Below are 24,005 nucleotides of genomic sequence, written 5' to 3' on the forward strand. Positions count from 1 at the left end.
TGCTTAGAGCAGGTGCTGGGAGTTCTGGATTCAACCCCTGCCTCAGTCAAACTCCCTGGGTAACCCAGCAAGTCCCCTCCCTAATCTGTGCCTCAGTTTTCACTGTAACATGGGGCTAACAGTATTGCCCTCCCTGATGGGTGTGGGGCTGCACAGCACTGGGACTCTCTGGGGATCAGTCCCATAGAAATGCCTGTAGATAAATATCTGAGTTGGTCCCATCCTGCTCTCACTCAGTGGCACTGGTGTAAATACAAAGGAGTTCAGCATTTGTGGAGCTCCAGCTTCTCCATTCTGGCAACAGCTTCCTCAGTTCCAGTTCCTGCTGGGTGGCCCCCTCTCCCCCACGCCCTGCTGTTGAAGGGTGCTGGGGCCACATGCTGAGAATCCCTGGCTTGGGGAGCCATCCCTCCTTGCACTGCGCTTCACCCATGTGTTCTCCCCACCGTGACAGCAGAGGAATAGTCCCTTTAAGCAGTGCCCAGGCCTATAGCACCCTGTGCCCACCTCACCCACTGAGGCTCTGGCTCTCTGTGTGGGTCTAAGCCTCTGACTAAAGCTCCGGGCTGGGGGCAGGTGGCGATGCTCTCCCTTGGCAATCACCCAGCACGCACATTGATATTAATACCTGGTGAGCCCTTTCCAGGGCAGCCTGCTCCACTGCAGAGCCAGAGTGGCTCCAGATTCACGCTGGTATCCCCCGAGCAACACTCAGCCCTTGATCCCCCATGCTCTGTGCAAACAGACCAAACTCACCTGCCAGGAGCTGAGCAGCAGCAGCAGGACGCAGATGAGCAGTGCCCTCCTGATGCCTGCACCCCACAGCACAGAGGGGAGCCCGCTGGCCATGCTGCCTCTGTTTGCGGCTGGGGAAGGGGGCAAGTGTGGTTACAGCCCTGGTGCTACCCACCCAGCACACACCAGCCACTAGCCCTGGGCTCCTATGTGCTTCCTCCGTCCCCCTGGGTTTCCTGGCACCCGTCTCTCCTGTGATCAAATATTTGACAGGTGCCTGCTGTTTGGTAACTCCCTCGCCCCTGCCTTTTATCCAGCCTCCCCGCTATCCCGCCCCCCGTGGCTGAATCCACAAGGCTCCAGGCCAGCTCCCCAGTCAGCCCCTTGCAACCCGGAGAGATGAGGATCCACTGTGGGCGGCACATAGCTGAGCGACCCAGCGGGGCAAGGGAGACTTGGCCCCCAGCTCACAGCCCGAGTGCTCCTGGACTCCATATCACTGAGCATACCTGTCCCCTCAGCCACTGGCCCTGGCCCTGTTCTCCCAGTGCAGGGCCAATGGCCACATCAGGCCAGGGAGTCTGGGGGGCAGTGCTTCGGTGACTGCAGCAGGATCAGGCTCTGCATGCTCTCCAGGCTATAACAGAACCAGTGAGGCCTAGCAGAGCAGGTACTGGATTCTAGTCCCAGCTCTGCTGCTGGGTGACCTCAGGCAAGTCCTGTTGCTGCTCTGTGCCTCAGTTTTCCCTCCCGCCCCTTGTCTATTTAGCCCATGAGCTCTTTGGGGCAGAGCCTGTCTCTGACTAGCTCTGTGTGCAGCTCCCAGCACAACGGCCGCTGGGCCAGCTCAGGGTGACTGTCACACAAAGAGGAATTAGAGACAATGGACCCAGCTCTGACATGGTGGAAGCTGGTGTGATTCCCTAGGGCATTACTTACTGCCAGGGGCACAAGGGGTGCCCAGCTCCGCATCCCCCTCCCCTTGCACAGAGGCTCAGGAAAGGTTGCTGGGTGGGATAGAGTTAATAGATTGTAAGGCCATACAGGACCTTTGTGATCATCTGTCTAACCTGCAGAACACAAGCCAGAGACCTGACCCAGGTTTGGTTTGCCACTTTAACTGACTTTGATCAGCCAGTTCCTAAGCTGGAATTAATCAGCGCAATTAGGCTAACAACATAGGGGTTGATCTGGGTGAAAGGTCAAACATGGCTTAAACCCCCCCAAACCTTCCTCAGCGTAGCATGTGGAATCCCTGGGCCAGGGCAGCATGCTGGGCCCTGAGTGCTACAGGGGCAGCTGTGGACTGAGCTGGCATTTCCAGCAGCTCATCTGAGAGCCCAGCTGGTGGGGAGCTTCCACCACCCGTGCCAGTTCAGGAGGCCCAAGGGTATTGGCCATTGGAAGGCAACAGGCGTTTCTAAAGTGAGCTGCTAATTTAGCAGCACATTGATGCTAATCCAGGAGCCCACCCACCCACCTGCTACCTATGGGCCACAAACCAGACCCCAGGGTGCAGCTGACAGGGGTAGAGTCCAGTCAGGGGCTGCAGAGAGCCATTTCAAGTTGGGGACCATTGGTTCCCCCAACTCTCCTCTTCCCCTCTCAGGAGCTGCCACCTCTGCCCCAGCAGCTTGAACCTGTGAACCCCTATGTCCATCCCCTCCAAATCTGTGAGTGGCTGTGACACCTGGCATGCAGGGTTGCAGCACCACCTAGGTTTTGCCTGGCCCAAAAGTGGTCCTGCCATGGCCTGGGCCAGGGGTACCTCCAGCTCTGCAGCTGAGTATCCCAGCTGATCCTGAACACCTGCCACTGGGCTTCCCTCTCTGGGTCAGGGTCATGTGGTTTGGAGAAGCTCTGCTGCTGCCCCAGCCACGTAACCCCAATGGGCAGGTAGTGCTGGAACTGAACTCCCATGACCCCTGCGCATGGCAGTGCCAACCCACCCTGCTAAGGTGGGCACTCAGGGCTGAGTAGCATCCTCCTGAGGAAAAGTTACTTTGTAGAGATGCAACATCACCACACGATGCTGAGTCATGACCTAGCATCCCAAGGCCCCCAGGAAATCCAGAACCCAGTCCTGCTCAGTGTGACCCTGCCTGTCCTCTCCTAGGCAGGGATACAGGACTAAATGGCCTGTAGCAAACAGCAGGTTGAAGGCCATTTCATCCATCTACAAGACGGATGGTTGGGTGGCTAGGCACCATGTGATGCTCAATCTCAGGGCTGGTACAATCCATTAGGCGACCTAGGTGGCCTAGGGCACTACAATTTGGAGGGCGGCAACCACGGTGGTATTTCGGCAGCGGGACCTTCCACCGCCTCTGTGGGGGGCAGCATTTCGGGGCGGGGCCTTCCGCTGCCTAGGGCAGCAGAAAAGTTGGCGGCGCTCCTGCCCGATCTCCAGGTGCCCCATCCCGAGGGCCCATGATGCCATTCTTGCTGCAGTGCAGGAGTCTGCTGTGCTGCCCCAGCGTGGAACTTCCTGGCAGCACGTTCCTTACCCCAGAGGGCAGAGTAAGCCACCTGCAGCTCAGCTTTCTCCCCATGGCCATGTCCCTGCTCTTTCCCCATTCAATATACCCATTACAGACCTAGCACTGCACAGAGCTCCACTCCTGGATGTGAAAGGACCCAACTGGCCTTTGCATTGACACAGCTCAGGGCCAGACTCTGCTGTGTAGCATCACTTGCTCGGGATTTGTAGCTGTGTCACTAAGGGCAGAATCTGGCCCTGGGACTGTGGACTCCCATTCCTGTCATTAGCTGAGGGCTGGCTGACCCTCAGAGAGGTGCCCTGGCAGCTTTCAGGAGTGATACGATCGCCAAGGCCTTCCCACCCAACATCCGACACCGGGACAGCAATGACATGGCCCCCCTGAAATGCTCCGCAGGTCGGGCTGGAGTTTGTCCTTGATGACAGCCAGGGAGCCCCCTCACCTTCCGATGGTGCTCCCTGGGCAATGCCGTGGGCTTCAGGGACAAAGCTCACCAGCTGCCCCGAGGTCACAGTCTCCCCCCACACTTGGAACGTATCCAGGTGATTTATGTAATGAAGGTGATGGCGAACCAGGCTAGACTCTGGCTCCCTGGCTCTAGCTGTGCTGACTCTGCCCGGTTGACAGCTACAGGGAGCAGCACTGCCTTTGCCACGCATTGGGACAGAGCTGTGCAAGAGCTGTTTCTACAGTCGCTTTCCAGAGGAGACGCTGCCAACAACACAGAAGAGAGCGTGTCCTGTAAGGAAGGGTCCTTGCCTTAGCTGGGGACTCGCTGTGGGGACAGGGTTGGAGGGTGGGGGGCATAGACCAAGCCTTTCTTTCCCATGCCTATGGCTTGCATTTGAAAAGGCCAAACCCAGAGCCCACTGGACCAACTCTTCAGCACACACCAGAGCTGGGCTTGGAGCTGGGACTGGATAGACCCAGCATATTGCACCATCTCTGGTCAAAATGATTCAATATGCTTTGTTTAATAATTGACCAGGCCAATTCCCAGCCTGTGCCCTCGCCTGCTATCAGAACTGGTTTATTTACCACTGAGAGATCATTGGGGCTAAAAAAACCCACTAATCTGCTTCCCCTGTTCTGACCCGAGGCCACGTGACTGGGATGGGGCAAGGGTTTGGGCTTTTGGCTGCTGGACTAACTCTCAAAGAGCCACAGGAAGCTGAGAGCATATCACTCTGAGTCTGGATAGCATAAAACCCACGCAATGGGCATGCATGGGGCCTTGGATAGCACTCAGGTGCACAGCTGGAGTCTAGATGGGGGTTTTGCAGGCCCACCAAAGCGTGTTGATGGGCATCGCTAAGGCACTCCCACTCTTTGGCCTCCCACACCACTAACAACACAAACCCGCACAGCTTGTCAAGGGGGACATTTGCTCACCGGGAGCCAGGACCAGATCAAACCCTCAAGCAGAGCGGAGGCCTCCTGGGAGTCCAAGCAGTCCCCTCCTCAACACCCAAACTGGGAATCAGAGGAAAGAAAGAGCCAGATCCTGCCCCCACTCTGGGTGCGCTGGGCTACTCTGACTTAATGGGCTGATCTGTGATCTTCCCAGCCCAGGGGAATTCTTGGGCTCTGTGAACACAGGGGTGCAGCCAGTGAAAGTGCCATGGCCAGAATGCTGCTGCTCTTCAGTGATCTCCAGCTGACAGAATGGCCTCCGAGACATAAGGCAGAACAGCCCCGAGGCTGCTTTAGGTTGTGCCAGGGCTGGACTGTCCCCTGGTTGCCCCAGGATCTAGGCATAAATCCACCTTTGCCCCCTCCCTCCACTGATCAGAGCAGACCTCAGCTGAGGACTGAGCCCACATCTAGTTTGGGGGTGGTCCTGGTCCTTCCATGGCCCAGGTCCCCAGACTATGCCTCTGTTTCCATTTCTCTGGCCTGATGGATAACACACATGCCAAGCTATTGGCATAGACTTTGCCCACTCACCTCCCATATATGACAGTCCCCAGCTGGCTCCATCTCCCTCCCCTTTTCCCCATAGCACCCAGCCCCTTCCCTGCTGAGAAACACAGACCTCAGACAGGCCCTGTCATGCCCGTCCCTTCCCTTGTACTTCCTTCCCCATGAGCTACCAAACAGTCACCAGCTGGTAGCAACCATCAGTTGTTAGTAACCAGGATAAGCAACTAAGGGTATGTCTACACTACGAAATTAGGTCGATTTTATAGAAGTCAATTTTTAGAAATCGATTTTATACAGTCAATTGTGTATGTCCCCACTAAGCGCATTAAGTCGGCGGAGTGCATCCTCACTACCATAGCTAGCATCGACTCATGGAGTGGTGCACTGTGGGAAGCTATCCCACAGTTTCCGCAGTCTCTGCTGCCCATTGGAATTCTGAGTTAAGCTCCCAATGCCTGATGGGGCAAAAACATTGTTGTGGGTGGTTTTGGGTACATGTCGTCAGTCTCCCCTCCCTCTCTCCATGAAAGCAACTGCAGACAATCATTTCGCGCCTTTTTTCCTGGGTTACCTGTGCAGACGCCATAGCACGGCAAGCATGGAGCCCGCTCAGCTCACTGCTGCTGCTGCGAGCATTGTAAACACCTCGCACATTATACTGCAATATGTGCAGAACCTGGCTAAGAAACGGCAGCACGAGGACGATTGTGAGGAGAACATGGACACAGACCTTCCTGAAAGCACGGGATGTGGCAATTGGGACATCATGGTGGCAGTGGGGCTGGTTGATATAGTGGAACACCGATTCTGGGCCAGGCAAACAAGCACAGACTGGTGGGACCGCATAGTGTTGCAGGGATGATTCCCAGTGGCTGTGAAACTTTTGCTGCGTAAGGCCACTTTCCTGGAACTCTGTGAGTTTCTTTCCCCCACCCTGAAGTGCAGGAGTATCAAGATGAGAACTGCCCTGACAGCTGAGAAGCGAGTGGCAATAGCCCTGTGGAAGCTTGCAACGCCTGAGTGCTACTGGTCAGTCAGGAATCAATTTGGAGTGGGCAAATATACTGTGGGGACTGCTGTGATTCAAGTAGCCAATGCAATCACTGAGGTTCTGCTATCAAGGGTAGTGACTCTCGGAAGGTGTTCATTAGATTGTGCAGGTCATACTGGATGGCTTTGCTGCAATGGGATTCCCTAACTGTGGTGGGGCGATAGTCGGAACGCATATCCCTATCTTGGCACCGGACCACCTTGCCAACCAGTACATAAACTGCAAGGGGTACTTCTCAATGGTGCTGCAAGCACTGGTGGATCACAAAGGACGTTTCACCGACATCAACGTGGGATGGCCGGGAAAGGTGCATGACGCTCGCATCTTTAGGAACTCTGGGCTGTTTGAGCAGCTGCAAGAAGGGACTTACTTCCCAGAGCAGAAAATTACTGTTGGGGATGTTGAAATGCCAATAGTTATCCTTGGAGACCCAGCCTACCCCTTGCTCTCATGGCTCATGAAGCCATACACAGGCAGCCTGGACAGTAGTAAGGAGCAGTTCAACTATAGGCTGAGCAAGTGCAGAATGGTGATAGAATGTGCCTTTGGACATTTAAAAGCTCGCTAGCGCTGTTTGCTGACTAGGTTAGACCTGAGCGCAACCAATATTCCCATTGTTATTACTGCTTGCTCTGTGCGCCATAATATCTGTGAGAGTAAGGGGGAGACATTTATGGCAGGGTGGGAGGTTGAGGCAAAGCGCCTGGCTGCCAATTTTGAACAGCCAGACACCAGGGTGATTAGAAGAGCACAGATAGGTGCGCTGCGCATCAGAGAGGCTTTGAAAACCAGTTTCATGACTGGCCAGGCTACGGTGTGACAGTTGTGTGTGTTCCTCCTTGATGAAAACCCGCCCCCTTTGTTGATTTTAATTCCCTGTAAGCCAACCATCCTCCTCCCTTTGATCACAGCTGGCAAAGGAAATAAAGTCACTATTGTTTTGAAACCATGCCTTCTTTCTTTATTAATTAAAAAAAAGGGGAGATAACTGATAAGGTAGCCTGGGTGGGGGAGGAGGGGAAGAGGGAAGGAGAAGGCCACATTACTTACTGTAGCCACACTACAAATCAAAACTGTTTGAATGACAGTCTTCTGTTGCTTGGGCCATCCTCTGGAGTGGAGTGGCGTGGCTGGGTGCCCAGAGCCTCTCCTGCCACGTTCTTGGGCATCTGGGTGAGGAGGATATGGAACTTGGGGAGGAGGGCAGGCAGTTGTACAGTGGATGCAGCGGTGGTCTATGCTCTTGTTGGGTTTCCTGCAGCTCCACCAGACACCTGAGCATGTCCATTTGCTTCCCCATTAGCCTCGGCATTGCATCCTGCCTCTTATCGCGCTCACTTAATGCTTTCCTGGACTCTGCCACTGAATGCCTCCATGCATTCAGCTGTGCCCTATCAGTGCGGGAGGACTGCATGAGCTCGGAAAACGTGTAATCATAAGTGCGTTTTTTTCGCCTTCTAATCTGCGATAACCTCAGGGATGGCGAGATGGGGGATCATAGAAACATTTGCACCTGTGGGGGGATAAAAAGGGAGAGTAAAATTTAAGATGATACATTTCTGAGAACAAAAGGGAGACTCTTTCACAGTGAATCATGCAATTCACAGCAGACAACACATGTGCTTTAGGTACAAGGTTGCATTTTGCCTTTTATATTGAGCACCTGCCGGTATGGTGACACATCACACACGGCTGGGCAACAGAATTCGGTTTCCAGGCAGCCATGGTAAGTCAAAGGGTACACGGGTTTGGCTTCTAATGCCTTCATAACATGTGGGAATGTTTTCAAACTGCAGCGCCCTCCTTTCCCATAGCAAGCAATGTTGGTTGGGTTTGCCATTTAAAAGGAGGGGCTGCGGTTTACGGGTGGATGTGAAGCACACACCTCCCCCCACCTCTCCGTGTGGCTATTTGGGATGATCCCTTCACCCCTCCCCCCACCACGGGGAAAAATTGGGGGGTGCTCAGCACCCACCGGCAGCTCCCCACCTGCCCAGCTCACCTCCTCCTCCTTCCCGAGCGTGCCACATGCCCGCTTTCCCCCCAGCTCCCAGCGCTTGCGCTGCGAAACAGTTGTTTCGCGCGGCTGGGAGGGAGGGGGGAGGAGGGAGAATGCGGCACACTCGGGGAAGAGGCGGGGCCATGGCTGGGATTTGGGGAAGGGGTCCAATAGGGGCTGGGAGGGGGCGGAGTTGGGGCAGGGAATTTGGGGAAGGGGTTGGAATGGGGGTGGGGCAGGGGTGGGGAAAGGGTGGGGGCGGGGTGGGGGGGCAGGCGGGCGCGAGCACCCACCGGGGCCGGGGAAAGTTGGCGCCTATGTTCTCGGGATGATCCCTTTTAGCTAAGCACAAACAGCCCAGCATTAACAGGGTCCCTTTACTGTTCCCTTACAAAAATTCCCCTATTTCAACCAGGTCAGCATGAATGATATCACTCCCCTGAGGTTAACACAGAAAGATATAGACTGAATGTTGCTTGAATGCGACCAAAACCCAGGACCATTCACTGCCTTGCTTTATGCTGCAATGATTCCACACTACTTGCTACTGGCTTGGCGTGGTAACGTGTCCTACCGTGGAGGACGAAACAAGGCAGCCCTCCCCAGAAACCTTCTGCAAAGGCTTTCAGAGTATCTCCAGGAGACCTTCATGGAGATGTCCCTGGAGGATTCCCCCTCCATCCCCAGACATGTTAACAGACTTTTCCAGTAGCTGTACTGGCTGCAAATGCATCCCAAGTCTTCAGGGCAAATCAAACATTAAACACTATTGCTTTTAAACCCTGTACTGTAGTTACAAATGTGCACTCACCAGAGGGGCCTTCTCTGCATTCAGGGTCGGGGATCCCACCTTGGGAGGGTATTGGCTTCAGGGTAATGAAAAGGTCCTGGCTGCTGGGGAGAATGGATTCACTGCTTGCCTGCTGTGCATTCTCCTCCTCCTCTTCCTCATCCACAAAATCCTCCTCCATGTTGCGTGAGACTCCCCCCTTGCAGTTGTCCACGGACAGTGGTGGGGTAGTGGTATGGTCCCTCCCTAGAATGCCAAGCAGCTGATCATAGAAGCGGCATGTATGGGGCTATGACCCAGAGCAACCGTTTGCCTCCTTTGTCTTTTGGTAGGCTTGCCTGAGCTCCTTGACTTTCACGCGGCACTGCTGTGTGTCCCTGTTGTAGCCTCTGTCCATCATGCCCTGTGCAATTTTGGCATATATATTAGCATTTCTTTTTGATCGGAGTTCTGCCTACAGAGATTCTTCTCCCCATACAGCAATCAGATCCAGTGTCTCCCGTTTGCTCCATGCTGGAGCTCGTTTGCGATTCTGGGGGGACTGCATGGTCACCTGTGCTGCTGAGCTCGCCATGCTGACCAAACAGGAAATGAAATTCAAAAGTTCCCGGGGCTTTTCCTGTGTAGCTGGCTAGTGCATTGGAGTTGAAAGTGCTGTCCAGAGTAGTCACATTGGAGCACTCTGGGATAGCTCCCAGAGGCCAATAATGTCGATTTGCATCCGCACTACCCCAAATTCGACCCAGCAAGGTCGATTTTAGCACTACTCCACTCGTTGGGGGAGTCGATTTGAAGAGCCCTTTAGTTCAACGGGATGGGGTTGGTTGTGTAGACGCATTCATTATAAAATTGACCTAACGCTGCTAAATTTGACCTAACCCTGTAGTGTAGACCAGGGCTAACACTCAGCTTCAGGCCCCCCTAGGGCTGTTTTTGCAGCTGGGAATAGCCTGATTGCAGCATGCTCCTGTCATGTCCCTTCTCCTGGGCTATGCCCCTACACTGGGTGGGTGTGAAGGGTGCACAACCGTCTGCCTGTTCTACTCCACCCAAGGAAGCCAACATCTTTCCCAGTGGCCAGTTATGTCAGCTGGCTCCTGCTTTATGCTGCAGGAGGGGCACAAAGTGGGCGGCCGAGCTCAGAACAGGGGCACTCCTAGGAGTAGTGTGGCCTAGGGCAGTGGTGCTCAACCTTTTTTTACCCTAAACTTAAATAGACCAATCTGCACACCCCCAACCAGAGGTGACACGGGGGAGTGACACAGGGGGCGTGTGCACCCTCAGTTGGCTGCCTTCCATTTGGCCCTGCTCCCTGAAGTGCTGCTGTAGCAGGGCAGAGCAATGGTGTTTCCTTGGCTAGCTGTGCCTGCTCATGCAGTCAATGGCTGTGAGGCAGCCCCTTCTGATGGCAGAAGGAGAGCTCTCTGCTGTAATGACGCTGCAAGTTTTGGTTGTGCCCCCCGAATCCAGACAGGCTGGGTGGCCTGCTGAGGTGAGTCAGGGGATGGAGGTGGCACTCCCTCCCCGAGTCCTGCTGCACAGGGTTGAATCCTGAGTCCCAGACCCACTGCCCAGAGCTGAAGCCCAGCCCTTGGTGGCCCCCCTGAAGCCTGCTTGCAGCCCTCCAGGGGACCATGACCCCCAGGTTGAGAACCAGTGGCCTAGTGGACAGAGCTCTAGGACTCAGAACAGCTGGATTCTAATGGTTCTATTTGCAACTCTGCCACTGGGCTACTCGATGACCTTGAGCAAGTCGCTCCCCCCACTGTATGCCTCAGTTTCCCCAGATGTAGCATGGGGATAATGACACTGGCTTCTGTGTACAGAGACCTCTCTGGATGAAACATGCTAAATATGCTTTAGATGTTATTGTGTTATTGGTCAAAGCCAGCCCCTCAGTGAGTCTCTGGGAAGTGGAGGAGAGGCCCCCTGCTCCTGCTCATACAAGCCCTGTAATGTGGGAGGTGAGTGGCCATCACGGTATCCTGTAAGCCCTTGAGCTCACTATAGACACACAGGCTGACCCCTCACGGGGGCTCTGGAACCGAACAAATGGAGGCACCAGAGAGCACAGTGTGGGTGGCACCTCTGCCGGATGCCCAAGAAGCAGCATGACTGATAGAGAGATGCCCCCACTGAGGCTGAGGCATTTCTCTGAGCCCATCACCATGATGTCTGGTTGCAATGCTGACTCATGGGAGGGATGGAAGGGCAGCCCTTGCCAGTAAGATTGTAGAGCAGGCTGGGCAGTAACACAGACACCCAGCTGGCAGGAGAACGAGAGCATGAGTGAGGAGCATCAATCCATTTGGGAGCTGAATCTGATACAGAACATGATGGCGGCCTGTCTGCTAAGGGGAATGCCCCACTGCCAGCCTGCTCATGAGCTACACTGGCTGCTGGGGGAGCAGCGTTTAAGGTGTTGGTTTTGTTCTACAAAGCCTACAGAGTTAGGATCTATATTCCTGAGACCATGCTCCCCCTTCCCTCCAGGTCAGGACCCTCCCCCTAATATTGCTATGTTAGAAGATGTCAGCTATTACCTTGATCTATAGATAATCACAGACCTGCTTAAAACTGACGGGTATGCTAACCATCCTTCATTCAAGCTGAATGGAAGGAGCAATTAAATGCCCCTTTATGGAATGAGATAGCTAGAGACAATAAAAGCCACTGCCCACAGCAATTGGCTGCATGGCACATCCTGAGCAGGACTAAGCAATGTGGTCTGAAGGATATTCCCGGACTGGCTGCAAATGCAAGAGCTAGCAGGGGACTGCTTGGCAAGCTAGCTGGGTGTGAGAGGTAGAAAGCCAGACTGAGATGCAGTTATGAGCATGGCCCTGAAAGAAAGCTAGGAGACAGAGCTCCTTGGGCACAGGACTGGCTGGAAAGGCAGGCTTTGAAATTGTGAGCAAGGAAACTGCCTCAGGGCCGCCCAGAGGATTCAGGGGGCCTGGGGCAAAGCAATTTCAGGGGCACCTTCCATTAAAAAAAGTTGCAATACTATAGAATACTATATTCTCGTGGGGGCCCCTGTGGGGCCTGGGGCAAATTGCCCCACTTGCCCGCCCCCCCGGGCGGCCCTGAACTGCCTGCTACTGTTTGTTCCTGCTGTGTTCAGGGAAACAGGACTGCATGAACCGCCACTATAAATAAACAGGATTGCCCACAAAATACCCACCTCCTCTCACTGATTTCTGCTCCTAATAGAAACAATCCGGCAAGGCCTAAATATTGGCAAACCACTCAGGCCAAGAGGCAACAATCTAGAAGACTGGGGGCTGCTGTCAGGGCATTCTTCCCAAGGGCCCCTCATGTTAGAATTCTCCCTGAGGGCCTCTTGCCTCCCGCCTGTCTACAATAGCCCAAATCTGTCAGCCTTCAGAACAGGCACGTGTTTGGGAGAAGGCTGCTGTGGAGTGAATATCTCCTTGAGGGGGCGCTGGGGAGTTGGTTTGTCCCTGCTCTGCTGCATGGCGATTTGCAGGATTATCAGACCCGGTGCAGGGTTGCCCTTGAGCCTTCCCTGGGACAGAGCAATCAGTTCTCCCGCTAGAGCCCAGCAGGATAAGGGAGCCACCTCCCGCTAACACCAAACAAAGCCATGAACTAAACACATTGGTTACCAGGGCAGGGTCAGGACTGCAGCAGGCAGCTGTCCCTCCGGCAGGGAGTGACTGGGTGCAGTACCCTGCAGGGAGCTGCTGCTAGTGATTTCAGGCTGAAGTGCCTGAGTCCAGCCCCAGTTAACCATAATGACCATTAGCATTTCTCTCTGCTGCTAGGGCCCTCTCCTCTCCTTCACTCCTCTGAGCACTGATACATAGTCTTGAATATAACCCCAGAGGTATTACATCATTATCCCTATTTTACAGATGGGGAAAACTGAGGCACAGAGCGAGTTAAAGGCTGGATTCACTGTTGCCCTAGAGCCCATTTGCACCATCTGCATTTGCACAAAGGGGCCATAGGGGAGGCATAGGCCCCTCTCAGTGAAGGATCCTAGCAGGGGCCTGCACACAGCTCTGCTGGAGCAGCCCAGGCATTGGAGGGCACGCTGGGGTGGGCCAGGGTACTCAGTGATTCTCAGCCCCTGCAGCTGCCCGTTGGCAAACTACCTCCCTGTGGCTGCATGCTGGGATGAACTAGACCTCATGGGACTTGGCTGAGATCACACAGAGCTTGTGGCATGGCCAAGACTTGATTCCAGATTTCCCGAGTCCCAGCCCAGTGCACCATTCACAGGCCCATGCTTCCTACAGCACTTCCCTGCTATAGAGAAGGCCATGGCCAGCTCTACATTTGTGCAGGGATGGAAGGGCTCCGGCTCCTCAACCTCATTGAATATCAGTGAGCAGCTCCCTGGCATATCTGGCTGGCAGCGGCAGGATCTCAACATCCACTGATGGCACTTTCCCTGTGTCCCTGAATCCAGCACCCTTTGCAGATTGCCCCCCTCTCCCTCCACCCACACGCCAACCAAACCGTTGGCAAGGTGGGACAGACCCAATATGAAGCTCCATGCCCCCCTCCCTGACTATGTCCTTGGATCCTCCCACGGCTTCCTAGCCCTATAGGAGCAGGACAATCTGACCAGCCTCCCACAAGTCATCTGAACCATAGATCCAACCATTCAGCTGCCACAGCTATGGCCAGCTGCAGCAGTATTGCCCTTCCACTCTCACTTGGCAACCCCACGCAGCTGCCAGCCAAGGCCAGTGAACTGTGGCCCAGTGGCTAGGGCCCTGCACTGGCAGCCAGGAGACCATGGGGAAGTCACTCCACGCAGATCCAGGGAAGTTAGGAGGCTCAATATCTCTGAAGAGCTGGGCCTGCCCCTCTCTGTACATCACTTTCCCCTCCCACCCTTTCTCTGCTTTGAAGGTTTTGGCTGTAAACCCTTTGGGGGCAAGGACTGTCTCTTCCAAGGTGTTCATGCAGTGCCAGACTCCCTGGGCACTGAATAAAGCTGAAACAGAGCAATGGGAAGCCAGTTTTAATGCTGTGCTAATATTCTCCAAACAGTCTTCCCAGCATGCAAAGATTTCCAGTGGGAAGTTAGCACATGGATTTTCAACATGATCATCCTCACACAACATGCGGGCCCACGCACCCATCCTCCTCTGAGCAGGCAAGGGGCAGATAAACTGCCATACATATATTTTCTTCTGATCCAAACCCCTTGATCCCCCTGGATAATAGCTCAGAAAAACTCAGCCGCAATCAGCATGATGAAAGCCCATGGCACTATGTCATAGCCACTAGGAAATGCATCACCAAGCCATGACTCGCCAGAGAAACACCCACATTGGAGATATGACTATGTAAATACCTCTGCAAATGCAGGCTAAGCAACAAAATGCAGCTTGACTCAAGCAATCCCAGGGCCCATTCGATGACGGAGGGGTAGTGGCAATCCATTACTTAGGAGAACAACAGTTCAAGGGGCTTAAATCCCATGCCTGAACACTTCTACAATGGACTCAGTTACACATGGAAATTGTAGGCCATACTCTGGCCAGGTAACTTTTATGCACCTAAAGAAGCTGCCACTTGCTGTGCACCTTTGAATCTCTGACTGTACCTGAATCGAATATTCATCTGTAGAGCTTCCTAGATACCTGTGGCACCTTAGAGACTCACATTTATTTAAGCATAAGCTTTTGTGGGCTAAAACCCACTTCATTGAATGCATGCAGTGGAAAATACAGTAGGAAGATTGTGTGTGTGTGTGTGTGTGTGTGTGTGTGTACACACACACACACAGAACAAGAAAAAATGGGTGTTGCCATACCAATTATAACAAGACTAATCAATTAAGGTGGGCTATTATCAGCAGGAGAAAAAAAACGTTTGTAGTGATAATCAGGATGGCCCATTTCCAACAGTTGGCAAGAAGGTGTGAGTAACATTAGGGGAAAAATTAGCATGGGGAAATAGATTTTAATTTGTGTAATGACCCATCCACTCCCAGTCTTTATTCAAGCCTAATTTAATGGTGTTGAGTTTGCAAATTAATTCCAATTCTGCAGTTTCTTGTTGGAGTCTGTTTTTGAAGTTTTTTTGTTGGAGAATTGCGACTGTAATTGAGTGACCAGGGAGGTCGAAGTGTTCTCCGACTGGTTTTTGAATGTTGTAATTCTTGATGTCTGATGGGTGTCCATTTATTCTTTTGCGGGGAGGGATAGCTCAGTGGTTTGAGCATTGGCCTGCTTAAACCCAGGGTTGTGAGTTCAATCCTTGTTGGGGCCATTTAGGGATCTGGGGCCAAAAAAGTAGTTGGGGATTAGTCCTGCTTTGAGCCGAGGATTGGACTAGATGACCTCCTGAGGTCCCTTCCAACCCGGATATTCTATGTAGAGACTGTCTGGTTTGGACAATGTACATGGCAGAGGGGGCATTGCTGGCACATTGGTAGATGTGCAGGTGAACGAGCCTCTGTTGGTGTGGCTGATATGATTAGGTCCTATGACAGTATCCCTTGAATAGATATGTAGACCGAGTTGGCAATGGGCTTTGTTGCAAGGATAGGTTCCTGGGTTAGCGTTTTTGTTGTGTGGTTGCTGGTGAGTATTTGCTTCGGGTGGGGAAGTGTAAGTAAGTGAGGACTGGCCTGTCTCCCAAGATCTGTGAGAGTGAGGGATCATCCTTCAGGCTAGGTTGTACAGTCTTGATGATGCACTGGAGAAGTTTTGCTGCTTTTGAGTGGAGTGTCCCCAGCTCCCGCACTCAGTTGAGGGCTGAAGGTGACGGCTAGTGGCATTCTGTTACTTTCTTTGTTGGGCCTGTCCCAAAGTAGGTGACTTCTGGGTAGTCTTCTGGCTCTGTCAATCTGTTTCTTCCCTTTAGCAGGTGGGTAGTGTAGTTTTAAGACTGCTTGATAGAGATCTTGTAGGTGTTGGTCTCTGTCTGAGGGATTGGAGCAAATGCGGTTGTATCTTAGAGCTTGGCTGTAGACAATGGATCGTGTGATGTGGTCTGGGTTAAAGCCGGAGGCATGTACGTAAGTATAGCGGTCAGTAGATTTCTGGTATAGGGTGGTGTTTATGTGACAATCGCTTATTAGCACTGTCGTGTCCAGGAAGTGGATCTCTTTTATGGACTGGTCCAAGCTGAGGTTGATGGTGGGATGGAAATTGTTGAAATCATGGTGGAATTCCTCAAGGGCTTCTTTTCCGTGGGTCCCGATGATGAAGAGGTCATCAATGTAGCGCAATGAGATATATGCCATCATGTGCCAGCAATGCCTCTCTGCAATGTACATTGGCCAAACCAGACAGTCTACGCAAAAGAATAAATGGACACAAATCAGACATCAAGAATTATAACATTCAAAAACCAGTCGGAGAACACTTCAACCTCCTGGTCACTCAATTACAAACCTAAAAGTCGCAGTTCTCCAACAACAACAAAAACAAGCAAACTTCAAAAACAGACTCCAATGAGAAACTATAGAATTGGAATTAATTTGCAAACTGGACACCATTAAATTAGGCTTGAATAAAGACTGGGAGTGGATGGGTCATTACACAAAGTAAAAACTATTTCCCCATGCTAATTTTCCCCCTACTTTTACTCTCACCTTCTTGTCAACTGTTGGAAAAGGGAAATCCTGATTATCACTACAAAAAATTTTTTTTCTCCTGCTGATTAGTCTTGTTATAGTTGGTATGGCAACACACATTTTTTCTTGTTCTCTGTGTGTATATATATCTTCCTACTGTATTTTCCACTGCATGCATCCGATGAAGTGAGTTTTAGCCCATGAAAGCTTATGCTCAAATAAATTTGTTAGTCTCCAAGGTGCCACAAGTACTCCTCATTCATTTTGCTGATACAGACTAACACGGCTACCACTCTGAAACTAAATACCTGTGTAACTGGCATGTATAGCTGTGATCCTGTCTACTCAGTTATCTAAACAATCCTTTCAAACCTGTCCATTTGTGTTTCAAAGATCTCAGTGCACTTTACCAAAGTGGATACCAATCATTATCCCCATTTTTAAAGAAAAGGAAATGGAGGCAAAGGGAGGGGAAACAACAAGTTCACATTGTGAGTCAGTGGCATGAGCCCTGACACCCACTATGATGCCCTGCCCTAGAGCAAGGGGTCCCATATAACAGATGCTTGGGGGGCCTCTTGGCAATGAGTCAGACTCAGTCCCATCCCTAGTGGTGTGGTTTTCATCTGTAATTGCCCATGCAGGCCCTGCGTCCTAGGTCTGTTCAGGGCTATACCACTAATAGCATGCTACAGATAACACTAGTCTACAATTTTTGAGAAGTCGTCTGCTTCAGAGATAAAATGTGCTATTTATTATGTATTTTGATGCGCTGAATTCAAATATGACAATTAAAACAACTGAGTGGCTACTGTTTAAGATATTTAAGTTTTTACATTTTATGTCTATGTATATTGTGTAGATAGAGTTTTAATCATAAATTGTAAACCTAGGTCTTTTCATGTGTTTATGGTTGCTTTACATGATAATATTTCACCTGTCCTGTTTATGTAACACTTTAAAAATCAGCAAAAGGGTTATCTAAATAAATTTTATTATGAAACAAAAAAGGCAAAAAACTATTATGTACATAGTTTAGTCCTAGTCACTGTCTACTCGGCGCTTCTTGGCTTGTCTCTTATATTCATTAAATGGAGCATCTCTTGTCACTGTCCAGCAATAGTCTGCAAGCATTGATGGGCTCCATTTGCCCTGACAGCGTTTCTCCATTGTTGCAATGTCCTGGTGAAATTGCTCGCCGTGCTTGTCGCTCAGTGCTCCGCAGTTCGGTGGAGAAAAAAAAAAAATCTAGATGAGAGTGCAAACAATGTATCTCTAGTGACACGTTGCAACCAAGGCTTTTGTATGCCTTGAGGAGGTTTTCCACCACCAACCTGTAGTTGTCGGCCTTGTTGTTTCCGAGAAAATTTATTGCCACTAACTGGAAGGCTTTCCATACCGTCTTTTCCTTGCCCTGCAGTGCATGGTCAAATGCATCATCTCGAAGAAGTTCACGAATCTGAGGACCAACAAAGACACCTTCCTTTAATCTTAGCTTCACTTAACCTTGGAAATTTTCCACGGAGGTACTTGAAAGCTGCTTGTGTTTTGTCAATGGCCTTGACAAAGTTCTTCATCAGACCCAGCTTGATGTGTAAGGGTGGTAACAAAATCTTCCTTGATTCAGCAAGTGGTGGATGCTGAACACTTTTCCTCCCAGGCTCCAATGACTGTCGGAGTGGCCAATCTTTCTTGATGTAGTGGGAATCTCTTGCACGACTATCCCATTCGCAGAGAAAACAGCAGTACTTTGTGTATCCAGTCTGCAGACCAAGCAAGAGAGCAACAACCTTCAAATCGCCACAAAGCTGCCACTGATGTTGGTCAGTGTTTATGCACCTCAAAAGTTGTTTCATGTTGTCATAGGTTTCCTTCATATGGACTGCATGACCAACTGGAATTGAGGGCAAAACATTGCCATTATGCAGTAAAACAGCTTTAAGACTTGTCTTCAATGAATCAATGAACAGTCTCCACTCATCTGGATCATGAACGATGTTGAGGGCTGCCATCACACCATCGATGTTGTTGCAGGCTACAAGATCACCTTCCATGAAGAAGAATGGGACAAGATTCTTTGGACGGTCACGGAACATGGAAACCCTAACATCACCTGCCAGGAGATTCCACCACTGTAGTCTGGAGCCCAACAGCTCTGCCTTACTCTTGGGTAGTTCCAAATCCCTGACAAGGTCATTCAGTTCATCTTGTGTTATGAGGTGTGGTTCAGAGGAGGAGGATGGGAGAAAATGTGGGTCCTGTGACATTAATGGTTCAGGACCAGAAGTTTCATCCTCTTCCTCGTCTGACTCAAGTGAGAATGACTCAAGTGTTGCAGCATATGTGTGGGGCCCACCTCTTGTCCTGAGCTCCAATTTTGCAGCCAAAATAAAGGCGATAGGCTTTCTTAACCATAGTGGTTATACTGCACTTTTGTGATGCAAAAGTCACTTCACCACAAACATAGCAGAAGTTATCTGCACTGTTCACACAAGTACGAGGCATCTCTGCTCACTTTGGCTAAACAGAAATGTGTCCCTTTGCAAAATCAAACACTGACAAATAAGAGAGCACGATACTGTATGAGTTCTAGAGCTGATATAGGGCAATTTGTTCAGCAGAGTGATGTAAGCTTCATTATGATTGCATCATCCATGACTTCTAGGAATAACATGATGCAATTCATATCATGTATGACAATACCAGCTTTAGATTGCATCATTCATTGTTTTGCCTAAAAAGCAAGTACTGTCCAAACCCAGTCATAGATTTATTCATAAATCCAGTCAAAGATGTATTTTAGTCATTTCTGGTTTAAATTGAGATCCCTTCCCTTTATAACTCACTTATCCTCCACCATTCCCAAGCCAAGGGTCGTATATACTAACCCAATAGCATATCTTGAAAACTAGAGCCAATCAACAATTTTAAGCACCATTTTCGTTCTCAGTGACCCAGAATTAGTAAAGTTTGACTAAATTTATTTCAGAAGCATTTTGACTGTAGAGCAGTGTAATCACAGCATGGGCTGGGTAGTTTGCTCGGCTCTGGTCCATCAGTCTGAGAACACAGGACTTCAGACACCAGCACTCTCAACGCAGCACCTTTCACCCAGGCTCCCAGCTCTTTCTAAACAGTTGGTTACCAGCCATTCATGTGAAATGCAGAGTGCCTGTGTAAACCTAGGACTGGCTAACCAGGGTCCCTCCAGACCAGTGTGTGGCTCCAGCAGTTGCCTAGACCAGCTGCTTCACAGGAAGATGCAAGAACCCCCCTTTTGGATCAGATGACACCAGAATAACCTGTGCCTAAGGAAAGTTATTTCCCAACCATCAGTAGCTAGCTGAGGCCCTAGAACATGGTCATTAATTTATCCAGGATTTCACTGAGGATTTTCCCACCATTCAGGGAAGGGATTGCCTGTCTTCACCATTTTCAGCAATGAGAAAACAGTCCTCCCTCCCCGCAAAAAAGCCACTTGGCCTTATAATTTATGGTCCTAGAACACACCAGCATCCTTTTCTCATACTTACCTGTTTCACTAGCATAATTGAGGCCATAAGAGCTATGACACCCCCTATTGGCAGAGGGTTAGGGTGACACCTGAAGCATGCACATCTCAGCTTCTCTACCCTGTGCACTTCCCCATTTAACCCTGTCCACGAGGATTGTCATGCAAGAAATACAGTGCTCCCCCTCAGCTGGAGACTTTGTATTTGTTCTTCCTTTGTCCATTTTCCCTAATGTAGCATAGAAGCCTCCTTGATGGGAAATGCATGCTTTGTGAATGGAAAGCAACAGTCTGCCACCTCTGCATGAGGAAGCTATAGCAGTATGGATCTTTATTATTATTTATATTACTGTAGCAGCAAAGAGCCTCCATCACAGTTCAGGTTGCTGTTGTGCAAGATGCTGTACAAAGACCTGTCCCAAAGAGCTTGCCATCTAACTACACGACAAGAGATTAATACAATGAAAAACTGACATCTAAATAGATCAGACAGAGCTGGGGGAGGGGGAGAACACAGCAGCAAGTGACCAATGTGATGGCAGTAAAGGATAGGTTAGTTCCACAGTGGGAGGGTTGGAGGGGGTTAGTTAGCAAGGGATAAGCTACATAGAAGAGAAGGGGGGGGACGACAGACAGGCAGGGTGGACTGAGGCTGAGGTGAAGGAACTGAGGGGCGGGGGAGGGGAAAGGGTTGGGGGAACATGGAGCAAATTGCTTCTGCCCTCTGCTGATCAGCTATCAGAACTTGCTGCTTTTGAGTGGAGTGTCCCCAGCTCCCTGCACTAGCTGTGCCTCTGCTTGCTGGGTCAAGCCTCAGGCTGGCTCCTCTCTGCAGTTTTCCCTCCAAGACCACATGGCAAAGGGGAGGAGAGACATGACACTTCCCCCCCCCCTCCCACCCCCCACGACAGAGTCTGGGGGACACTAGGGGCAGATTCGTTGAAATTCAGAGCCTAAATACCTTTGAGGATATGGATGCTGTGCCCCCAGGAGTTTCCCCTGCACACTTCTGGGTCCAAAAATCACCAGCTTGGCCAATGGGAAAGGGAAGAATGTGCTGTTCAAAAGGATCCCCCTCTTCCCTCCCCTCATACATACACTTTAGCATGCAAGGTTCCCTGAAGGAGAGCTGGTATTTGTGACACTCCCTTGCCCAGCTGTACACCTGCACTGCTCTGCCTCTGCTGGTCAGTTTTGCTGCCCCAAAGCACCCTGACTAAGCACTGCCAGTCAGGACTCATGCCAGCTTGACAGACCAGAGCTCAGCAACACACCTCTGCATTAATACTGATTTGTTGAATCTCTTCAAAAATTCAATGACTCATTCAATAGCTGCCTAAAACCAGACCCGCACCCCACCCCCCAGAAAGCTGGGATGACTTTACACACAACCTCTGGGTTATGAAAACCCATTGATCCATGGGTACTGAACTTCCACCTGGGGAGGGGCAGCCCTGTGCAAGACAGCTACCCCCTGCCTGCAGCCAGAGGCTGGGGCCATGGCCACAGCCTCCTGCACAGCAACTCCCCTTCCAGGCTCAGCACAGGCATTGCCACATATAGTCAAGCAGCCAGTCTCCTCCCACACTGGTTGGGGCATTTAATGCAGCTCAGAGGGGCCCAGGACAGAGCAGGCCTTGGAGACTGAACTCTGCTCATAGCTGCATGGGTGCAGCTCAGGGAAAGCCTGCCACACACATTGTGGGGCACAGGGATACTTTACTGCTGCCTCTGCTCAGAGGGACAGAAAACTGCAGGCTCCAGGGCTGGCAGCTCAGGACCTAGCACCATTGTACAATGCACACTGTTTAGCCTCTTCTGCAGCGTCCCTAAGGTGGCCAAGGGCTAGCAATAGAGATTATCCTGGGCATGTGAGGCAAGAGGGAATCTGAGTCGCCCTTAGCAAACCACGTCACCCCACTCAGACTCACCAGTTAGTTCTGCAATTGCCCATCTCCTGGCTCTCTTCACAGTTGGAGACACCCCCCTCCTGCTGGGGAGAGGCCGTGGGCAGGTTCAGAGCCACCCTCTTGCCCTCAACACTGCCATTGATCCAGAGTGTCCTTTGGCATAGCCCAGTTTTGGATCTGAACTTTGAAGCTTGGCCTCAGTCTGTGGGTAGCCACCATTGTTTCCTGGGTGCATAAGAGGGGCACCCCACTGCTCCAGCTGCTGGGCATGTCACTGTGCCTGGTCTCTGTGCTAGCTGCCATGCCTTCCTAGCTATCCCAGGAGTAAATCTCTGCACTTGCAGAGACTGTTTAGGTAGGGTTACCATATTTCAGCAAGCAAAAAAGAGGACGGGAGGAGCCCCGCCCTAGCCCCGCCCCTCCCACTTCCCGCCCCCCCAGAACCCCCAACCCTCCCCCCGTTCCTTGTCCCCTGACTGCCCCCTCCTGGGACCCCTGCCCCTAACTGCCCCCCAGGACTCCACTCCCTATCTAAGCCTCCCTGCCTCTTGTCCCCTGACTGCCCCAACCCTTATCCACACCCCCACCCCCAGACAGACCCCTGGGACTCCCACGCCCCATCCAACCACTCCCCACCCCCTGACAGCCCCCCCCAGAACTCCCAACCCATCTAAACCCCTCTGCTCCCTGTCCCCTGACTGCTCCGATCCCTCTCCCCACTCCTGCCCCCTGACAGCTCCCCCCCAGAACTCCCAGCCCCCCACCCCCCCGCTCCTTGTCCCCTGACTGCCCCCTCCTGGGACCCCTGCTCCTAACTGCCCTCCAGAACCCCACCCCCTACCTAAGACTCCCTGTTCCTTGTCCCCTAACTGCCCCTTCCTAAGACTCCCCCCAACTGCCCCCCAGGACTGTATCCTGACTGCCCAAAACTTTCTCCATTCCCCCCAAAAAGCCCCCCCCCCTTTCTTGACTGCCCCCTCCAGAACCTCCCTGTCCCTTCTCCTGCCCCCTTACCCTGCTGCTCAGAACAGGGTATTGGGCTCTGTGCGAGCCGAGCCGGACATGTGGCTGCGCTCCCCAGCACAACAAAACCCGGTCCCTGGCCCTGCACAGTGCTGCCGGACCGGGTTGCAGGGGAGAGCTGCTGGCTCAGAATGCAGGGCGGATCCAGCTCCTCTACAGCTGCTCAGGAGTCCAGCCCGGGACTTTTCTGCAGCCCTCCCAGCCGCTCACTCTGCCGGGGGGAGGGGGAAATCCCGGACATTGTGAGTGCTTTACAAATTCCCCCCGGACGCTATTTTTAGCACGAAAAGGAGGACATGTCCGGGTAAATCCGGACGAATGGTAACCCTAGTTTAGGGATCTTTGCCATAGCATTCCATGGCATGGCCTTGAGATGGTGGCCAAGAGTCCACATGCCAATGACCTCCAGGGAGATGAAAGAATAGTGCCACCCAGAACACCTTCCACTTCCAGAAACACAAAGACCCTCTGCCAGGGAAGCGGTCACTGACTATAGTGTCTAACTAGAGACAGCAGCCTTGGAATATGCTGAAAGGGGAAGATTAGACAGGGGCCTGGACTCCACCCATGGGAGCTACATAGCAAGATGGGGGTCTATTTAAGAGGATCAAGATAGAGCCTTGCTTGCCTGAAGTTGTCTGACCCCAGAATTGGATTCTTAACCCACTCCTTGCCCAGTGGAAATCTGCCACATTAGGGGTGGTTAGAAAGACCTGCCACTAGAGGAGGACAACAGGTCCCCCCCACCCAAGAATAGGCTACGATTCTCTTTAGCAAAACAGACCAATTTATTTACATAAACATTTAAATACAGCATATAATAAATAGAAAAGATCCAGGCTGTAACAGGAATTCATTAGATTATGGCAGGCTACAATCCATTCACAGAAAAGAAAGAAGTGAAAGCCAAACAGCTGTGTAACCAGAGTTCAGTAGAACTGGGGGACACTCAGGTTGGTGCAGCAATAGCAAAGAGAAAAGACTAGGAGAAAGGT

General features: G+C 51.6%; 1 protein-coding gene across 2 annotated transcripts in view; it reads right to left on the reverse strand.

Moving 5' to 3' along the window:
• The window catches only part of LEAP2 (liver enriched antimicrobial peptide 2), a 34,813-nt gene extending 12,432 nt beyond the window's left edge, over positions 1–22,381 (reverse strand). Inside the window, exons 1-2 of one of the 2 annotated variants that reach the window (XM_054038810.1) lie at positions 22,009–22,381; positions 757–866 (exon numbers count right to left, since the gene is read on the reverse strand). In XM_054038810.1, the coding sequence (XP_053894785.1) occupies positions 757–849 (93 nt within the window). In that variant the 5' untranslated portion in view covers positions 850–866; positions 22,009–22,381. Of the gene's footprint in view, positions 1–756; positions 939–22,008 lie in introns of those variants that run through there. The other variant, XM_054038809.1, reaches the window with a different exon arrangement.
• Positions 22,382–24,005: the final 1,624 nt, after the last annotated feature.

This window comes from Malaclemys terrapin, chromosome 9 (genome assembly GCF_027887155.1).
Source record: "Malaclemys terrapin pileata isolate rMalTer1 chromosome 9, rMalTer1.hap1, whole genome shotgun sequence".
Classification (NCBI taxonomy): Eukaryota; Metazoa; Chordata; order Testudines; family Emydidae; genus Malaclemys; species Malaclemys terrapin.